The sequence below is a fragment of the Teleopsis dalmanni genome, chromosome 2, assembly GCF_002237135.1.
Source record: "Teleopsis dalmanni isolate 2A chromosome 2, ASM223713v2, whole genome shotgun sequence".
Classification (NCBI taxonomy): domain Eukaryota; kingdom Metazoa; phylum Arthropoda; class Insecta; order Diptera; family Diopsidae; genus Teleopsis; species Teleopsis dalmanni.
The window spans coordinates 139,489,382-139,504,936 of record NC_051847.1 but is presented as its reverse complement, the minus strand read 5'-3'; the positions used below and the strand labels follow the sequence as shown (position 1 = coordinate 139,504,936).

At 30.1% G+C, this 15,555-nt stretch overlaps 2 protein-coding genes across 2 annotated transcripts; both read right to left on the bottom strand.

Annotated features, from left to right (window-relative positions):
• Positions 1 to 5,913: 5,913 nt before the first annotated feature.
• On the bottom strand, positions 5,914 to 7,214 carry LOC119684710. The gene is made up of 2 exons (XM_038098808.1): positions 6,953 to 7,214; positions 5,914 to 6,456 (listed from the first exon to the last, which is right to left on the bottom strand). The coding sequence occupies exons 1-2, from the start codon at positions 7,074 to 7,076 to the stop codon at positions 5,954 to 5,956; spliced, it is 627 nt and encodes a 208-aa protein (XP_037954736.1). The 5' UTR covers positions 7,077 to 7,214; the 3' UTR covers positions 5,914 to 5,953.
• A 3,200-nt stretch (positions 7,215 to 10,414) lies between these two features.
• Positions 10,415 to 11,729, bottom strand: LOC119684668. The gene is made up of 2 exons (XM_038098762.1): positions 11,468 to 11,729; positions 10,415 to 10,957 (listed from the first exon to the last, which is right to left on the bottom strand). The coding sequence occupies exons 1-2, from the start codon at positions 11,589 to 11,591 to the stop codon at positions 10,455 to 10,457; spliced, it is 627 nt and encodes a 208-aa protein (XP_037954690.1). The 5' UTR covers positions 11,592 to 11,729; the 3' UTR covers positions 10,415 to 10,454.
• Positions 11,730 to 15,555: the final 3,826 nt, after the last annotated feature.

The following is a 15,555-nucleotide window of genomic DNA, read 5'->3' as shown; positions in this document are numbered from 1 at the left end:
CATAATGCTAAAAAGCTGGTGCACTGTTTCAACAAAGACCGGACACTTTTTTATTATACAACAAAGCCAATGTTATTGGTTGGATACAATGAAGGATCAAAAATCCATACATTACCATTCATAACCATTTTATCAGAGAAATGGATCTTTCAGATGGAATGTGAGCTCTGCCGACAAACAAATAAATCCTTTACTCACATTTTTTCACAAATAATATTAAAAAATTGTCATTAGGCAACATTTCCACATTTATTTGAAAAGCGGTAGTAGAACAAAATATTAGCGATAGTCTCTGTACTATATTTGGTTGGGATTCTTTACCTGTTTATTCTTATGTTATCCTATCTTGATTATGTGTAGTACCTGTTAAACACTCCACATTTTTTTACCCTGTTTGATTTCTTTTACCGATCCGTAGACATTTGTCTACATGCTGTATATATATAATAATACAAATATTAAAAAATGATAAATTCAATTCTACCTATATCTGTTACCCTATAAGACAGCACTAAGTACTAGGATTTATAAGCTTGAAATAATAGTGAAAGTTCTTCTTTCACTTCTAAATAGTTTGTAAATTATATAAGTTATCATGTAAGATTAGATTTAAGAATAAATGCAATAACAAAATATTTTAAAAAACAATACGATGTTTGTTAATATTAATATAATCAATATCATTGCTACTATAGGGCATAGTACTGTACTACTGCCGGTGCTTACTAACCTCATAATAGGCAAACCTCATATATTTGTATGAGACCAGAATAAAATTTCATCAAAAATCAAAATTATAATAATTTGAAACTATTTGTGCTTTGCATGCACACAAAGCTAGTCATATATTTTAGGAAAAATATACAAACACACCTACTCTTCCGTACGAAATCATACAGTGACCCAGCGGGACTTTCAGCGCTGAGGCAATGGAATACTTCAGCGCTGAATGATAATGCCTTGCGCTAATTTTTCAAATGAAACTCCTAATTACTTTAACACATAAGTACATGTCATTGCGGACAGCGCTGAATCGTTCGCTTACCTTTTCAAATTTGTAATGCAACATATCAGCGTTGTATACTTATTTACCTTTTCAATTTTACCTTTTCTATTGATTTTTAAATAAAATACTAAACATTTTTTTGAATGAATTATGTTTTATGTTTACGCTTTATAAAATTAAAATATTATTATTTACATAAAATAATATTATAACATAGTTACATATTAACATATTTACATATCAACTTATTTACATATTAACTTATTTAGGTATTTATATATTAACATATTTACATATTAACTTATTTATATAAAAGAATATTATTGTATGGGATTGTTAGTAGACTTGAAGAGATTTTCCTTTTTCTTTTTCACTAAACGTTTATAATGTCTTACAGATGCATCTACATAATACAATAAAAAAATTACAATTATCATTTTAAATATATTTACTTAATTTTGCATATACTTATGGTACAGTAAGTTTATGTTAAATTTACAAATATAGTTTTTATTTCGATTTTAAAAATTAAAAAATGTACACGGCACTAATATGGCTCACTTCACTAAAATCAAAAACAGACAATGCAGGCAAAACAAGAAATTATTCATATCCAAATTCTTTTTTTCTATTACCTCTTCGATTACTTTTTCAGAACTGCTACATTCACACATGTAACAGTTCGTATATCAAAAATATAAACTATTGAGAGAAATCAAAAACAATTTTTACACAGCCAATACAAAATCTCCGCGTTCCTCTTGAATGGCCTAATGTATGTAGAAATAAAATCGCTTGAGTTGAGAAGTCCTCTTGTATTTAGTGTTCTTGATATCTACTTCATAGAAAAGTTAGCTACGAGCAGCCAAATAAGCGAAGAGAATATCGATGTTATACTCATTTCAGAAACACACTAAACGCGTAAAAACTGCACTTGTACACAAGGCTATTCTTTTTATGACACCAAACATCCCGATAGTAAGTCCACGGTGGTATTGGTATTTCTATCAGAAGTACAATTCAATTTTATGAACTTGAGCAACTTTCCGAAAAACGTATTCAAGCCACAACTGTCTGCAAACTTATTGCCCAAATGAAACTAGTGTTATCTACCCAACATTGCCCTCCTAGATTATCTTTAGAACCGAAATTTCTAGCAGCTGGAGATTTTAATGCTAAACACACTTTCTGTGACTCCAGCTTAATATCGGCACTAGGAAGACAAATCCATGAAGCTCTAAATAAAGAACTCGAATTTATATCACCTGGAAATCTCACTTATTGGCTGACCCATACCAATAAAACTCCTGATTTGATCGATTTCGATGTCATCCAGGATTTAAATAAGGAATTTATATCTGCTGATCTAGCGTATGATTTATATTTAGACCATTCTCCGGGGATATTAACACTGACAAATAATTCCGGAGGTCAAATTTATAATATTTAATCATGCGTCAACTGGCGTAACTTTAGTAAAGAAGTTCAAAGAAGTCTCCCCGAAATTTTTGCACCTCGCTACCCGATGAAATTAAACACGCTGTCGATGTAATTAACAATACCCTAACTGATAGAGCTGCTAAGTCTACAATTGTCCAGCAAGATAATAAGAAAAAACCAATTCCTTCATCGACCTTGGATAGACTTATTTCTGCTAAACGTAATGCGAGACGAGATTGGCAAAAGCACCGTTCTCCCAGATCTAAACTCAACCTCTATGTAGCGACTAAATTCCTGAAAACAGCTCCTGATGAGGAAAGAAACAGTTCAATACAAAAATATCTAAAATATTTGGGTTACAAAAAGAACATAATTATTAAATCAATTACTTCCAGCCCAACAAATCTATCTCAGCCGACGTAGAAAATCCTCCAATTTGTAACGACACTTTTGGTGACGTTCAAAAATTTTTAGTTTTTGCTGGGGTATCCTCAGCCGTCGTCCAGAGTCGTGACAATATATTTATAATTTTGCCGAGACGTTGGTTTTAGAAGAAAACAGAACGTGATTTATATGTATAAATTATATATAAAACTTTATTTATTTCATAAAACTTATGATTAACAAAGTTTAATTAAAATTCATTGGAAACATTTCTAATAATAAATAAAAAAAATTATGTTGATGCCAAAATTTCCCACTTCTCCATATACTATTTGTTAAAAGAATCTTAGCAAAACCCGTGTGACTTCTTAAGCCCCTCTTCTGTTATAACAAAATAAACAAAACGTTTCCTCCGTGCTGTAAAAAACTATTTGACCGAATAAGCCAGGTTAAAAAATATACATATAAGACAGGAAAGGAATTTTACACTACGTTTGACTCAAAGAACCAGATTTGTGGCACAATGTGCCAGATGACCAATAGGCCAGTGTACTTGTTTCAAGAAAAGTAAAATTTCAAGTTTGGTAAAATTTACCAGAAGGCCCAATGAGCCAGAGTACTTGCTCTTTCACTTGTCGCAAACCAAGTCCCTGGTTATATAAAATGTACCTCCTTTTATATCGAGCATACCGGAGCTTTTTGGTGTAGCGTACCGGTATTCTTTGCTGTACTTGACTTCGCCGTGAAGTTGAACTTTGTGTTCTACTGTTTTCTCACTTCTTCTGCTTCGCCGTGATTTTTTAGTACTTTTACTACGCGCCGTGTTTCTTTATTTCGTGTGTTATTCCTTTTTAGTTTATATTATATTAAATATTATTACATTAAAAGTAAAGTGTTTTAATACTACAAAACAAGGTATTAAATATACATATATATTCTGTGAATTTAATATTATCTAAATGTGAACAGAAAAGAAATATTAAAAGAAATAAAATTGATGTTGGCGTGCTTAGTTTTGTTTTGTTGTGTTTTGTTTATAAAAATAAAATTGTACAAACATGAGTGTTAAATTGTTTTGTGTATTATTTTATTTATATATATTTCAAATAGACCTTTGTTCAATAATTAAACGTGTTTTCTGTGATAAGAGTTACATTGTTTTGTGTTTTGTTTTATTTCTATATAATTGTAGAAAAATAGACATTTGTTTAAAATTTACACATGTTTCGCCGATAATTGTTCATTGTTGTTGCGTTTATAAGTGTTCCATTCATAAAAGTTTTAACCAAACGTTGATTTTGTTTTTCGTATATTTTTAGAATTTGCACATTTCATGTAGCGATGCCCGCGGCACATTGGCATCGAGGATCCCAGGTAATGTCCATGATATTTCAAATAAATATTTTAATTCAATTTTATATTTTCCAGTTAAGTCGCCTTCAGTGATTTTCATGTGAGTTGTTAGATATATTATGTGTAGTGGTGGCGGTTATTTAACACACAGACTGTGTTTTTCTCTGCTTCTTGTTTTATGTAGCACAGAAATTTACTTTGTAAATTTGTGTCGTTACAAATTATAGAACTTACTGAATTAAAATAACTATATGTATGTTATATTTATTTTATGTTATAACTAACATTTATCAAAGAAAAGCACCTGGGCAAGACCAAATCAATGGGAAAATAATTAAGCACTTAGCGTACACAGCCATCGTCCTAACTATCAACATTTTAAACAGCATTTTGTCTCGTGCATCGGAGCATTGGACAACATAGTTGATAAAAATGAGTCGGAAGCCTGGGAAAGATCATTTAGTTATTGCATCATATTCACCAATAAGTCTATTGCCGCAAATCTCAAAAGTTTTCGAAATACTTCTAATAAAAAATTCTAATTTCCTCACCAATAGAAAACTTATTCCGGACCATCAATTTGGTTTTCGCAAAGAGCATGGAACAATTGAGCAGGCCTTTAGAATCGCTATCGAAATACACCTAACTTTACATTCAAAACAATATTGTACGACAGTTTTTCTTGATGCAGCGCAGGCATTTGATAAGGTTTGGTTAAAGTTCTAAAATCCTATATGACTCACCGAAAATTTAGGGTTAGACACAAATTTTTTACTTCGCAAGAGTACGATATTGACGCTGAAGTTCCAACTGACATTCCACAATACTCAAACAATTTGCTGACGATTTTCACTGACAACATTGCTATAGTCAGTAACGACCGTGACTGCACTATAACATCACAAAATTTATCCAGGCATCTTGGTTTGATTGAAGAGTGACTTGCTAAATGGAAAATCAAGGTAAATGAAACTAAATGCGTTCAAGTGACTTTTACTCTAAAGAGAGAAACATGCACTGCAGTTAAAATCAATAATGTGGTCATAGCTTAATCACATTCTTTGAAATATCTGGGAATTCGTCTAGATAGAAGGCTCAGGTGAACAAATCATATGGATGCCAAAAGATGCCAATTAAATCTTATATATAAGGAATTTTACTGGCTTCTAATTCGAAACTCTAAACTCAGTCTCGATAACAAATTGTTAATTTACAAATTAATATTAAAGTCAATTTGAACCTTTTCTATGGAACTGTGGTGTTCACCGTGTAACACAAATATAGAAAAAATCTGAAGAGTACAAAATAAAATTCTCCAAAACGCTAAATGAGCTCCATGGTATATCAAAAACAAAAACATACACAAAGACCTAAATCTACCAAGTGTAGAAGAAGTTATTCGCCATTATACACCTGAATTTCGAGAGAGACACAAGTTGTATCCAAATTTTCATGTTCGACACTAATCTCCTGCAACTGCACTAAATCACCTTAACAGAAAATCATTCATAAATATGAAGACCCTACCTCAAAAGCATACATGTTATTTATTTAAGATTTACAAAATTATTGTCAATTTCTATTTAGAAAGATTTAATCAATAAACCAATGTAAATAAATTTTTTTTTACTTTAAAAACATTCAAAATACTAGTAGATATGTTTATTTAACAGTTTTTGAATAACACGAAAAATTTTAAAATAATGAAAACCAGATCAATTTTGTGTTAATTTATTTATTTAGCCATTATACAAAAGAATGAAACACTATTTAAGGAAACAAAATACGTAAAATATCATTTTTGATCTGTGCATTTTTTGCATCATCCATATTTTTTATTTCTGAAGCTATCAATTTAAGAAAGTCTTCATCATCGATTGCATGTTTAATGGACTCTTTAAATTCTATTACTTCAACTGCTAATAGCTTCTCCTTCTCACCATCAGATTTATTCGACTCATTGTACTGTAATGCAGTTATTTCATTCAATACTGGTTCTTTCTTCATAACCACAACATCCACTTTATTAGTCACGTGTTCGACCTCTACATGTACTTGCCGTTTGTTGACACAAATTTTATTAATATCTTCTTCTGCTATGTCAAATTCTGGGACTATTGCATATGGCCATTCTTTTCTTGTTTCGATGCCAGTCAAATTCTGTTCGATACCCAAATGTGGAAGCAAGTATGACATTTCATCTCCGTATTTATATTTTGCATCTTTAAGGAAGTTTCGTAGTAAGCTATGCCAACGCGCTCTTAAAGATTTCTCTGGAAGAAAAATATATTCATTGTAGTCATATACAGTATATCAAGAACGAGTTTACACATTGAACTACAACTCACTTTATTAACTTATTGTCGCAGAAACACGGCAGTTTCCTTAAATATAAAGATTTTTGATAATAACTTTTTAATAATTATTATTATAAAAAAAATTTCAGTAGTTTGTTGTAAAATAAACGAATTCTACCACAAAAACAAATCGCACATCATTTTTTGACTGTCCAGTAACTGTTCACACAAATAATACAAAGTTCTTTAATATAAACTTTATTCACTGGAAACATTGTTATATAAGTTTTAAGTATTGAATATAGTCCTTTGTAGTATCTTTGATATATATTACAGATTACATAAAACATCTTTATATTTAAACAAATAGCAGTATATTTGGATTCTAAGTTCAAAAAGTGAATTTTATTTCAATATGTAAACTCATTCTTGACACGCTCTATTTATTAATCAAAAATTTGCTTATATTTACCTGACATATCAAATTGTTTTGCGAGTTCCTTCCAAGCTTCCATTTTTTGTTGAAACGAACCCGTTTTCTCAAACAATACAGGGAATTCCTGTATAGCTCTTATTAATGCTATATTAATATCCATTGAACGGCTTTTACTCTTCACAACCACGCTGCCTAAACTTGTCAGTGCTTGTTATTAAATGATGCGCATTATACTCGTATGTGTTATTTATCCGTTCAGAATAGTCCTCCATAGCCAAAGAACAATTCACTAAAGAGGAAACTATGATATGTACTGGACAAAACTATTTTAAAAATAGTTTGTTGATGACCTATTATATATAAGAAAAAGAACGGACTACTATTTTACCTTTACTAAAGCAATATTCAGATGTGATAATCCACTTTACGTTGGCTCAACTAGCAAATTTTATATTGAGTTGTCATTGCCGGTATCAATTGTCCGCGTACGACACACCTCAGAACTAATATTTTCACTAGTTTATAAAAAGTAAAATGGCACCCGTACCACACACCGCGAAACTAGTCTTTTCACTAGTTCATAAGAGGTAGAATGGTGTAAATTGATTTGAAAAGTAATAAATAACACGTGAAATTTATATATTATATATATATATTTATTTTAATATATATAAATATATATATACATATACACATATATGTATATTAAATACTTTTATTGCTGTAGTTTAATCAAATCTTCTAGAGTTTTGATTTTATCCTAGACTTTTGGTTTAATGACTTATGTATGTTTTAACGATTTATGGATACCGTTATGTTATTAATTGTAGTAATTCTAGATATTATTACACATTATTTTACATATTTTTGTATTACATTTTTAAAATTATTTACAATAAAGTGTCAATAAAAGCGGTGTTAATCGAAAGTAAGACCAATATATTTAAAATCGATAACTGTTAACATTACTTGATCTTCTTCATTCATAGGTGTACAGTCCACTAAGCATATTTTAATATTGTATGTTTTTACATATTCACCAAGTCAACGCGCTATTATTAATATCTTAAAGGGGCATAATATTAAAAACAAGAGAACGAATCATATTGCTCTCAATTTGTTTATGCACAACAAACATAAGCAGTGGATGTTTATTTCAACTGGTGAATCTTTGCATTGCCAGGAGTCAGAATATGCACTCTAGTTCCAAAATAAATAACTCTAATATCTGATTGAATTTCTTTGTTTCTCATTTGCATTTTAGTTTACTATTGTTCAAAGATAATAGAATACTCTATTAAATTTTCTACAAAAAAGCATTGAGAAATTTATATATTCTAAGTGGTGAGGTTTACTCATCCCCACAGACCACTCATTTCACTAGTACCTTTGGACTAGTTCGTGTACTAGTACCTAGCGACATATACATTTCGTATTGTTGTCAGCAACACACTAATACACATGAAACTATAAAAAGAAAAAATGCGATGTAAAAACTGATCATATATTTATTTGCTCTGTAGATACACCATTTACTGCGGATAACTTGATCCCGAAAAATAAAGTACTGTATGTTTAACTGGACGCCTACATATTTTAGGCTTTGTTGAGATATTCAATTACAAATACGCGTCATTATCGAATTGTGTCTACAAACAAAATTGTATATACCTATATTAGTAAAAAAATAACTGTAAGTGCAAAAATTTGCCAAAATTCAAGCCAGTGTAGACAAAAAGTAATCTAACATATTCATACAATATGGTTATCTATGTACATATATTTACATATACATATATGAACATGCATTAAATATACCACATGGTTTAAAAAGTCGAAACCAACCATACCGTCTGAATGTGTTAGTTTGAATATATATGTACATATATAAAAATATATATAAACATTGTTAATAGAATTTATGTTTTGTATATAAGCCTGATTTCATTTAATAGGAGCACAATTCAATATAGTTCTCCTCTTTTTACAACTATATATCTTTTAACTCAAGAAATGATAAAATACGTACATATTTATTAATAAATTAGCAGACATACATTGCAAATCGGAATACCTTTCTCTTTTTACCAAGAATGTAATTGATTTATTAATATTTTTAAAATCTTCTTTACTGTATCTTCATAATATCTGTTTGTCTCTTGAACTTTCCGATGCATTGGACAACATCATTGATAAAAATGAGTCGGAAGCCTGGGAAAGATCATTTAGTTGTTGCAGTATATCGACCAATAAGTCTATTGCCGCAAATCTCAAAAGTTTTCGAAATACTTCTAATAAAAAAATCCTGATATCCTCACCGATAGAAAACTTAATTCCGGGCCATCAATGTGGTTTTCGCAAAGTGCTTGGAACAATTGAGCAGGCCTTTAGAATCGCTATCGAAATACACCTAACTTTACATTCAAATCAATATTGTACGACAGTTTTTCTTGATGCAGCGCAGGCATTTGATAAGGTTTGGTTAAAGTTCTAAAATCCTATGTGACTCACCGAAAATTTAGGGTTAGACACAAATTTTTTACTTCGCAAGAGTACGATATTGACGCTGAAGTTCCAACTGACATTCCACAATACTCAAACAATTTGCTGACGATTTTCACTGACAACATTGCTATAGTCAGTAACGACCGTGACTGCACTATAACATCACAAAATTTATCCAGGCATCTTGGTTTGATTGAAGAGTGACTTGCTAAATGGAAAATCAAGGTAAATGAAACTAAATGCGTTCAAGTGACTTTTACTCTAAAGAGAGAAACATGCACTGCAGTTAAAATCAATAATGTGGTCATAGCTTAATCACATTCTTTGAAATATCTGGGAATTCGTCTAGATAGAAGGCTCAGGTGAACAAGTCATATTGATGCCAAAAGATGCCAATTAAATCTTATATATAAGGAATTTTACTGGCTTCTAATTCGAAACTCTAAACTCAGTCTGGATAACAAATTGTTAATTTACAAATTAATATTAAAGTCAATTTGAACCTTTTCTATGGAACTGTGGTGTTCACCGTGTAACACAAATATAGAAAAAATCTGAAGAGTACAAAATAAAATTCTCCAAAACGCTAAATGAGCTCCATGGTATATCAAAAACAAAAACATACACAAAGACCTAAATCTACCAAGTGTAGAAGAAGTTATTCGCCATTATACACCTGAATTTCGAGAGAGACACAAGTTGTATCCAAATTTTCATGTTCGACACTAATCTCCTGCAACTGCACTAAATCACCTTAACAGAAAATCATTCATAAATATGAAGACCCTACCTCAAAAGCATACATGTTATTTATTTAAGATTTACAAAATTATTGTCAATTTCTATTTAGAAAGATTTAATCAATAAACCAATGTAAATAAATTTTTTTTTACTTTAAAAAGATTCAAAATACTAGTAGATATGTTTATTTAACAGTTTTTGAATAACACGAAAAATTTTAAAATAATGAAAACCAGATCAATTTTGTGTTAATTTATTTATTTAGCCATTATACAAAAGAATGAAACACTATTTAAGGAAACAAAATACGTAAAATATCATTTTTGATCTGTGCATTTTTTGCATCATCCATATTTTTTATTTCTGAAGCTATCAATTTAAGAAAGTCTTCATCATCGATTGCATGTTTAATGGACTCTTTAAATTCTATTACTTCAACTGCTAATAGCTTCTCCTTCTCACCATCAGATTTATTCGACTCATTGTACTGTAATGCAGTTATTTCATTCAATACTGGTTCTTTCTTCATAACCACAACATCCACTTTATTAGTCACGTGTTCGACCTCTACATGTACTTGCCGTTTGTTGACACAAATTTTATTAATATCTTCTTCTGCTATGTCAAATTCTGGGACTATTGCATATGGCCATTCTTTTCTTGTTTCGATGCCAGTCAAATTCTGTTCGATACCCAAATGTGGAAGCAAGTATGACATTTCATCTCCGTATTTATATTTTGCATCTTTAAGGAAGTTTCGTAGTAAGCTATGCCAACGCGCTCTTAAAGATTTCTCTGGAAGAAAAATATATTCATTGTAGTCATATACAGTATATCAAGAACGAGTTTACACATTGAACTACAACTCACTTTATTAACTTATTGTCGCAGAAACACGGCAGTTTCCTTAAATATAAAGATTTTTGATAATAACTTTTTAATAATTATTATATTGAGAATACAAATATAAAAAAAATTTCAGTAGTTTGTTGTAAAATAAACGAATTCTACCACAAAAACAAATCCCACATCATTTTTTGACTGTCCAGTAACTGTTCACACAAATAATATAAAGTTCTTTAATATAAACTTTATTCACTGGAAACATTGTTATATAAGTTTTAAGTATTGAATATAGTCCTTTGTAGTATCTTTGATATATATTACAGATTACATAAAAAATCTTTATATTTAAACAAATAGCAGTATATTTGGATTCTAAGTTCAAAAAGTGAATTTTATTTCAATATGTAAACTCATTCTTGACACGCTCTATTTATTAATCAAAAATTTGCTTATATTTACCTGACATATCAAATTGTTTTGCGAGTTCCTTCCAAGCTTCCATTTTTTGTTGAAACGAACCCGTTTTCTCAAACAATACAGGGAATTCCTGTATAGCTCTTATTAATGCTATATTAATATCCATTGAACGGCTTTTACTCTTCACAACCACGCTGCCTAAACTTGTCAGTGCTTGTTATTAAATGATGCGCATTATACTCGTATGTGTTATTTATCCGTTCAGAATAGTCCTCCATAGCCAAAGAACAATTCACTAAAGAGGAAACTATGATATGTACTGGACAAAACTATTTTAAAAATAGTTTGTTGATGACCTATTATATATAAGAAAAAGAACGGACTACTATTTTACCTTTACTAAAGCAATATTCAGATGTGATAATCCACTTTACGTTGGCTCAACTAGCAAATTTTATATTGAGTTGTCATTGCCGGTATCAATTGTCCGCGTACGACACACCTCAGAACTAATATTTTCACTAGTTTATAAAAAGTAAAATGGCACCCGTACCACACACCGCGAAACTAGTCTTTTCACTAGTTCATAAGAGGTAGAATGGTGTAAATTGATTTGAAAAGTAATAAATAACAAGTGAAATTTATATATTATATATATATATTTATTTTAATATATATAAATATATATATACATATACACATATATGTATATTAAATACTTTTATTGCTGTAGTTTAATCAAATCTTCTAGAGTTTTGATTTTATCCTAGACTTTTGGTTTAATGACTTATGTATGTTTTAACGATTTATGGATACCGTTATGTTATTAATTGTAGTAATTCTAGATATTATTACACATTATTTTACATATTTTTGTATTACATTTTTAAAATTATTTACAATAAAGTGTCAATAAAAGCGGTGTTAATCGAAAGTAAGACCAATATATTTAAAATCGATAACTGTTAACATTACTTGATCTTCTTCATTCATAGGTGTACAGTCCACTAAGCATATTTTAATATTGTATGTTTTTACATATTCACCAAGTCAACGCGCTATTATTAATATCTTAAAGGGGCATAATATTAAAAACAAGAGAACGAATCATATTGCTCTCAATTTGTTTATGCACAACAAACATAAGCAGTGGATGTTTATTTCAACTGGTGAATCTTTGCATTGCCAGGAGTCAGAATATGCACTCTAGTTCCAAAATAAATAACTCTAATATCTGATTGAATTTCTTTGTTTCTCATTTGCATTTTAGTTTACTATTGTTCAAAGATAATAGAATACTCTATTAAATTTTCTACAAAAAAGCATTGAGAAAATTATATATTCTAAGTGGTGAGGTTTACTCATCCCCACAGACCACTCATTTCACTAGTACCTTTGGACTAGTTCGTGTACTAGTGCCTAGCGACATATACATTTCGTATTGTTGTCAGCAACACACTAATACACATGAAACTATAAAAAGAAAAGATGCGATGTAAAAACTGATCATATATTTATTTGCTCTGTAGATACACCATTTACTGCGGATAACTTGATCCCGAAAAATAAAGTACTGTATGTTTAACTGGACGCCTACATATTTTAGGCTTTGTTGAGATATTCAATTACAAATACGCGTCATTTTCGAATTGTGTCTACAAACAAAATTGTATATACCTATATTAGTAAAAAAATAACTGTAAGTGCAAAAATTTGCCAAAATTCAAGCCAGTGTAGACAAAAAGTAATCTAACATATTCATACAATATGGTTATCTATGTACATATATTTACATATACATATATGAACATGCATTAAATACACCACATGGTTTAAAAAGTCGAAACCAACCATACCGTCTGAATGTGTTAGTTTGAATATATATGTACATATATAAAAATATATGTAAACAATGTTAATAGAATTTATGTTTTGTATATAAGCCTGATTTCATTTAATAGGAGCACAATTCAATATAGTTCTCCTCTTTTTACAACTATATATCTTTTAACTCAAGAAATGATAAAATTCGTACATATTTATTAATAAATTAGCAGACATACATTGCAAATCGGAATACCTTTCTCTTTTTACCAAGAATGTAATTGATTTATTAATATTTTTAAAATCTTCTTTACTGTATCTTCATAATATCTGTTTGTCTCTTGAACTTTCCGATGCATTGGACAACATCATTGATAAAAATGAGTCGGAAGCCTGGGAAAGATCATTTAGTTGTTGCAGCATATCGACCAATAAGTCTATTGCCGCAAATCTCAAAAGTTTTCGAAATACTTCTAATAAAAAAATCCTGATATCCTCACCGATAGAAAACTTAATTCCGGGCCATCAATTTGGTTTTCGCAAAGTGCATGGAACAATTGAGCAGGCCTTTAGAATCGCTATCGAAATACACCTAACTTTACATTCAAAACAATATTGTACGACAGTTTTTCTTGATGCAGCGCAGGCATTTGATAAGGTTTGGTTAAAGTTCTAAAATCCTATGTGACTCACCGAAAATTTAGGGTTAGACACAAATTTTTTACTTCGCAAGAGTACGATATTGACGCTGAAGTTCCAACTGACATTCCACAATACTCAAACAATTTGCTGACGATTTTCACTGACAACATTGCTATAGTCAGTAACGACCGTGACTGCACTATAACATCACAAAATTTATCCAGGCATCTTGGTTTGATTGAAGAGTGACTTGCTAAATGGAAAATCAAGGTAAATGAAACTAAATACGTTCAAGTGACTTTTACTCTAAAGAGAGAAACATACACTGCAGTTAAAATCAATAATGTGGTCATAGCTTAATCACATTCTTTGAAATATCTGGGAATTCGTCTAGATAGAAGGCTCAGGTGAACAAGTCATATTGATGCCAAAAGATGCCAATTAAATCTAAAATATAAGGAATTATACTGGCTTCTAATTCGAAACTCTAAACTCAGTCTGGATAACAAATTGTTAATTTACAAATTAATATTAAAGTCAATTTGAACCTTCTCTATGGAACTGTGGTGTTCACCGTGTAACACAAATATAGAAAAAATCTGAAGAATACAAAATAAAATTCTCCAAAACGCTAAATGAGCTCCATGGTATATCAAAAACAAAAACATACACAAAGACCTAAATCTACCAAGTGTAGAAGAAGTTATTCGCCATTATACACCTGAATTCCGAGAGAGACACAAGTTGTATCCAAATTTTCATGTTCGACACTAATCTCCTGCAACTGCACTAAATCACCTTAACAGAAAATCATTCATAAATATGAAGACCCTACCTCAAAAGCATACATGTTATTTATTTAAGATTTACAAAATTATTGTCAATTTCTATTTAGAAAGATTTAATAAATAAACCAATGTAAATAAATTTTTTTTTACTTTAAAAAGGTGACCAAATAATAAACACATTCAAAATACTAGTAGATATGTTTATTCAACAGTTTTTGAATAACACGAAAAATTTTAAAATAATGAAAACCAGATCAATTTTGTGTTAATTTATTTATTTGTATAAAGACAAAAGAAGGTAACACTATTTAAGGAAACAAAATACGTAAAATATCATTTTTGATCTGTGTCTTTTTTGCATCATCCATATTGGTTATTTCTGAAGCTATCAATTTAAGAAAGTCTTCATCATCGATTGAATATTTAATCGACTCTTTAAATTCTTTAACTTCAACTGCTAATAGCTCCTCATTTTGACCATCAGATTTGTTCGACTCATTATACCGCATTGTAGTTATTTCATGCAATATTGGTTCTTTCTCCGTATCTGCAACATCCACTTCATTAGTCACTTGTTCGACCTCTACATGTACTTGCTGTTTGTTAACACAAATTTTATTAATATCTTCTTCGATACCAGCCAAATTCTGGTCGATACCCAAATGTGGAAGCAAGTATGACATTTCATCTTTGTATTTGAATTTTTCATCTTCAAAGAAGCTTCGTAGTAAGCTATACCAATGGGCTTTTAAAGATTTCTCTGGAAGAAGTATATATTCATTGAAGTCATATACAGTATATCAAGAACGAGTTTACACATTGAACTACAACTCACTTTATTAACTTATTGTCGCAGAAACACGGCAGTTTCCTTAA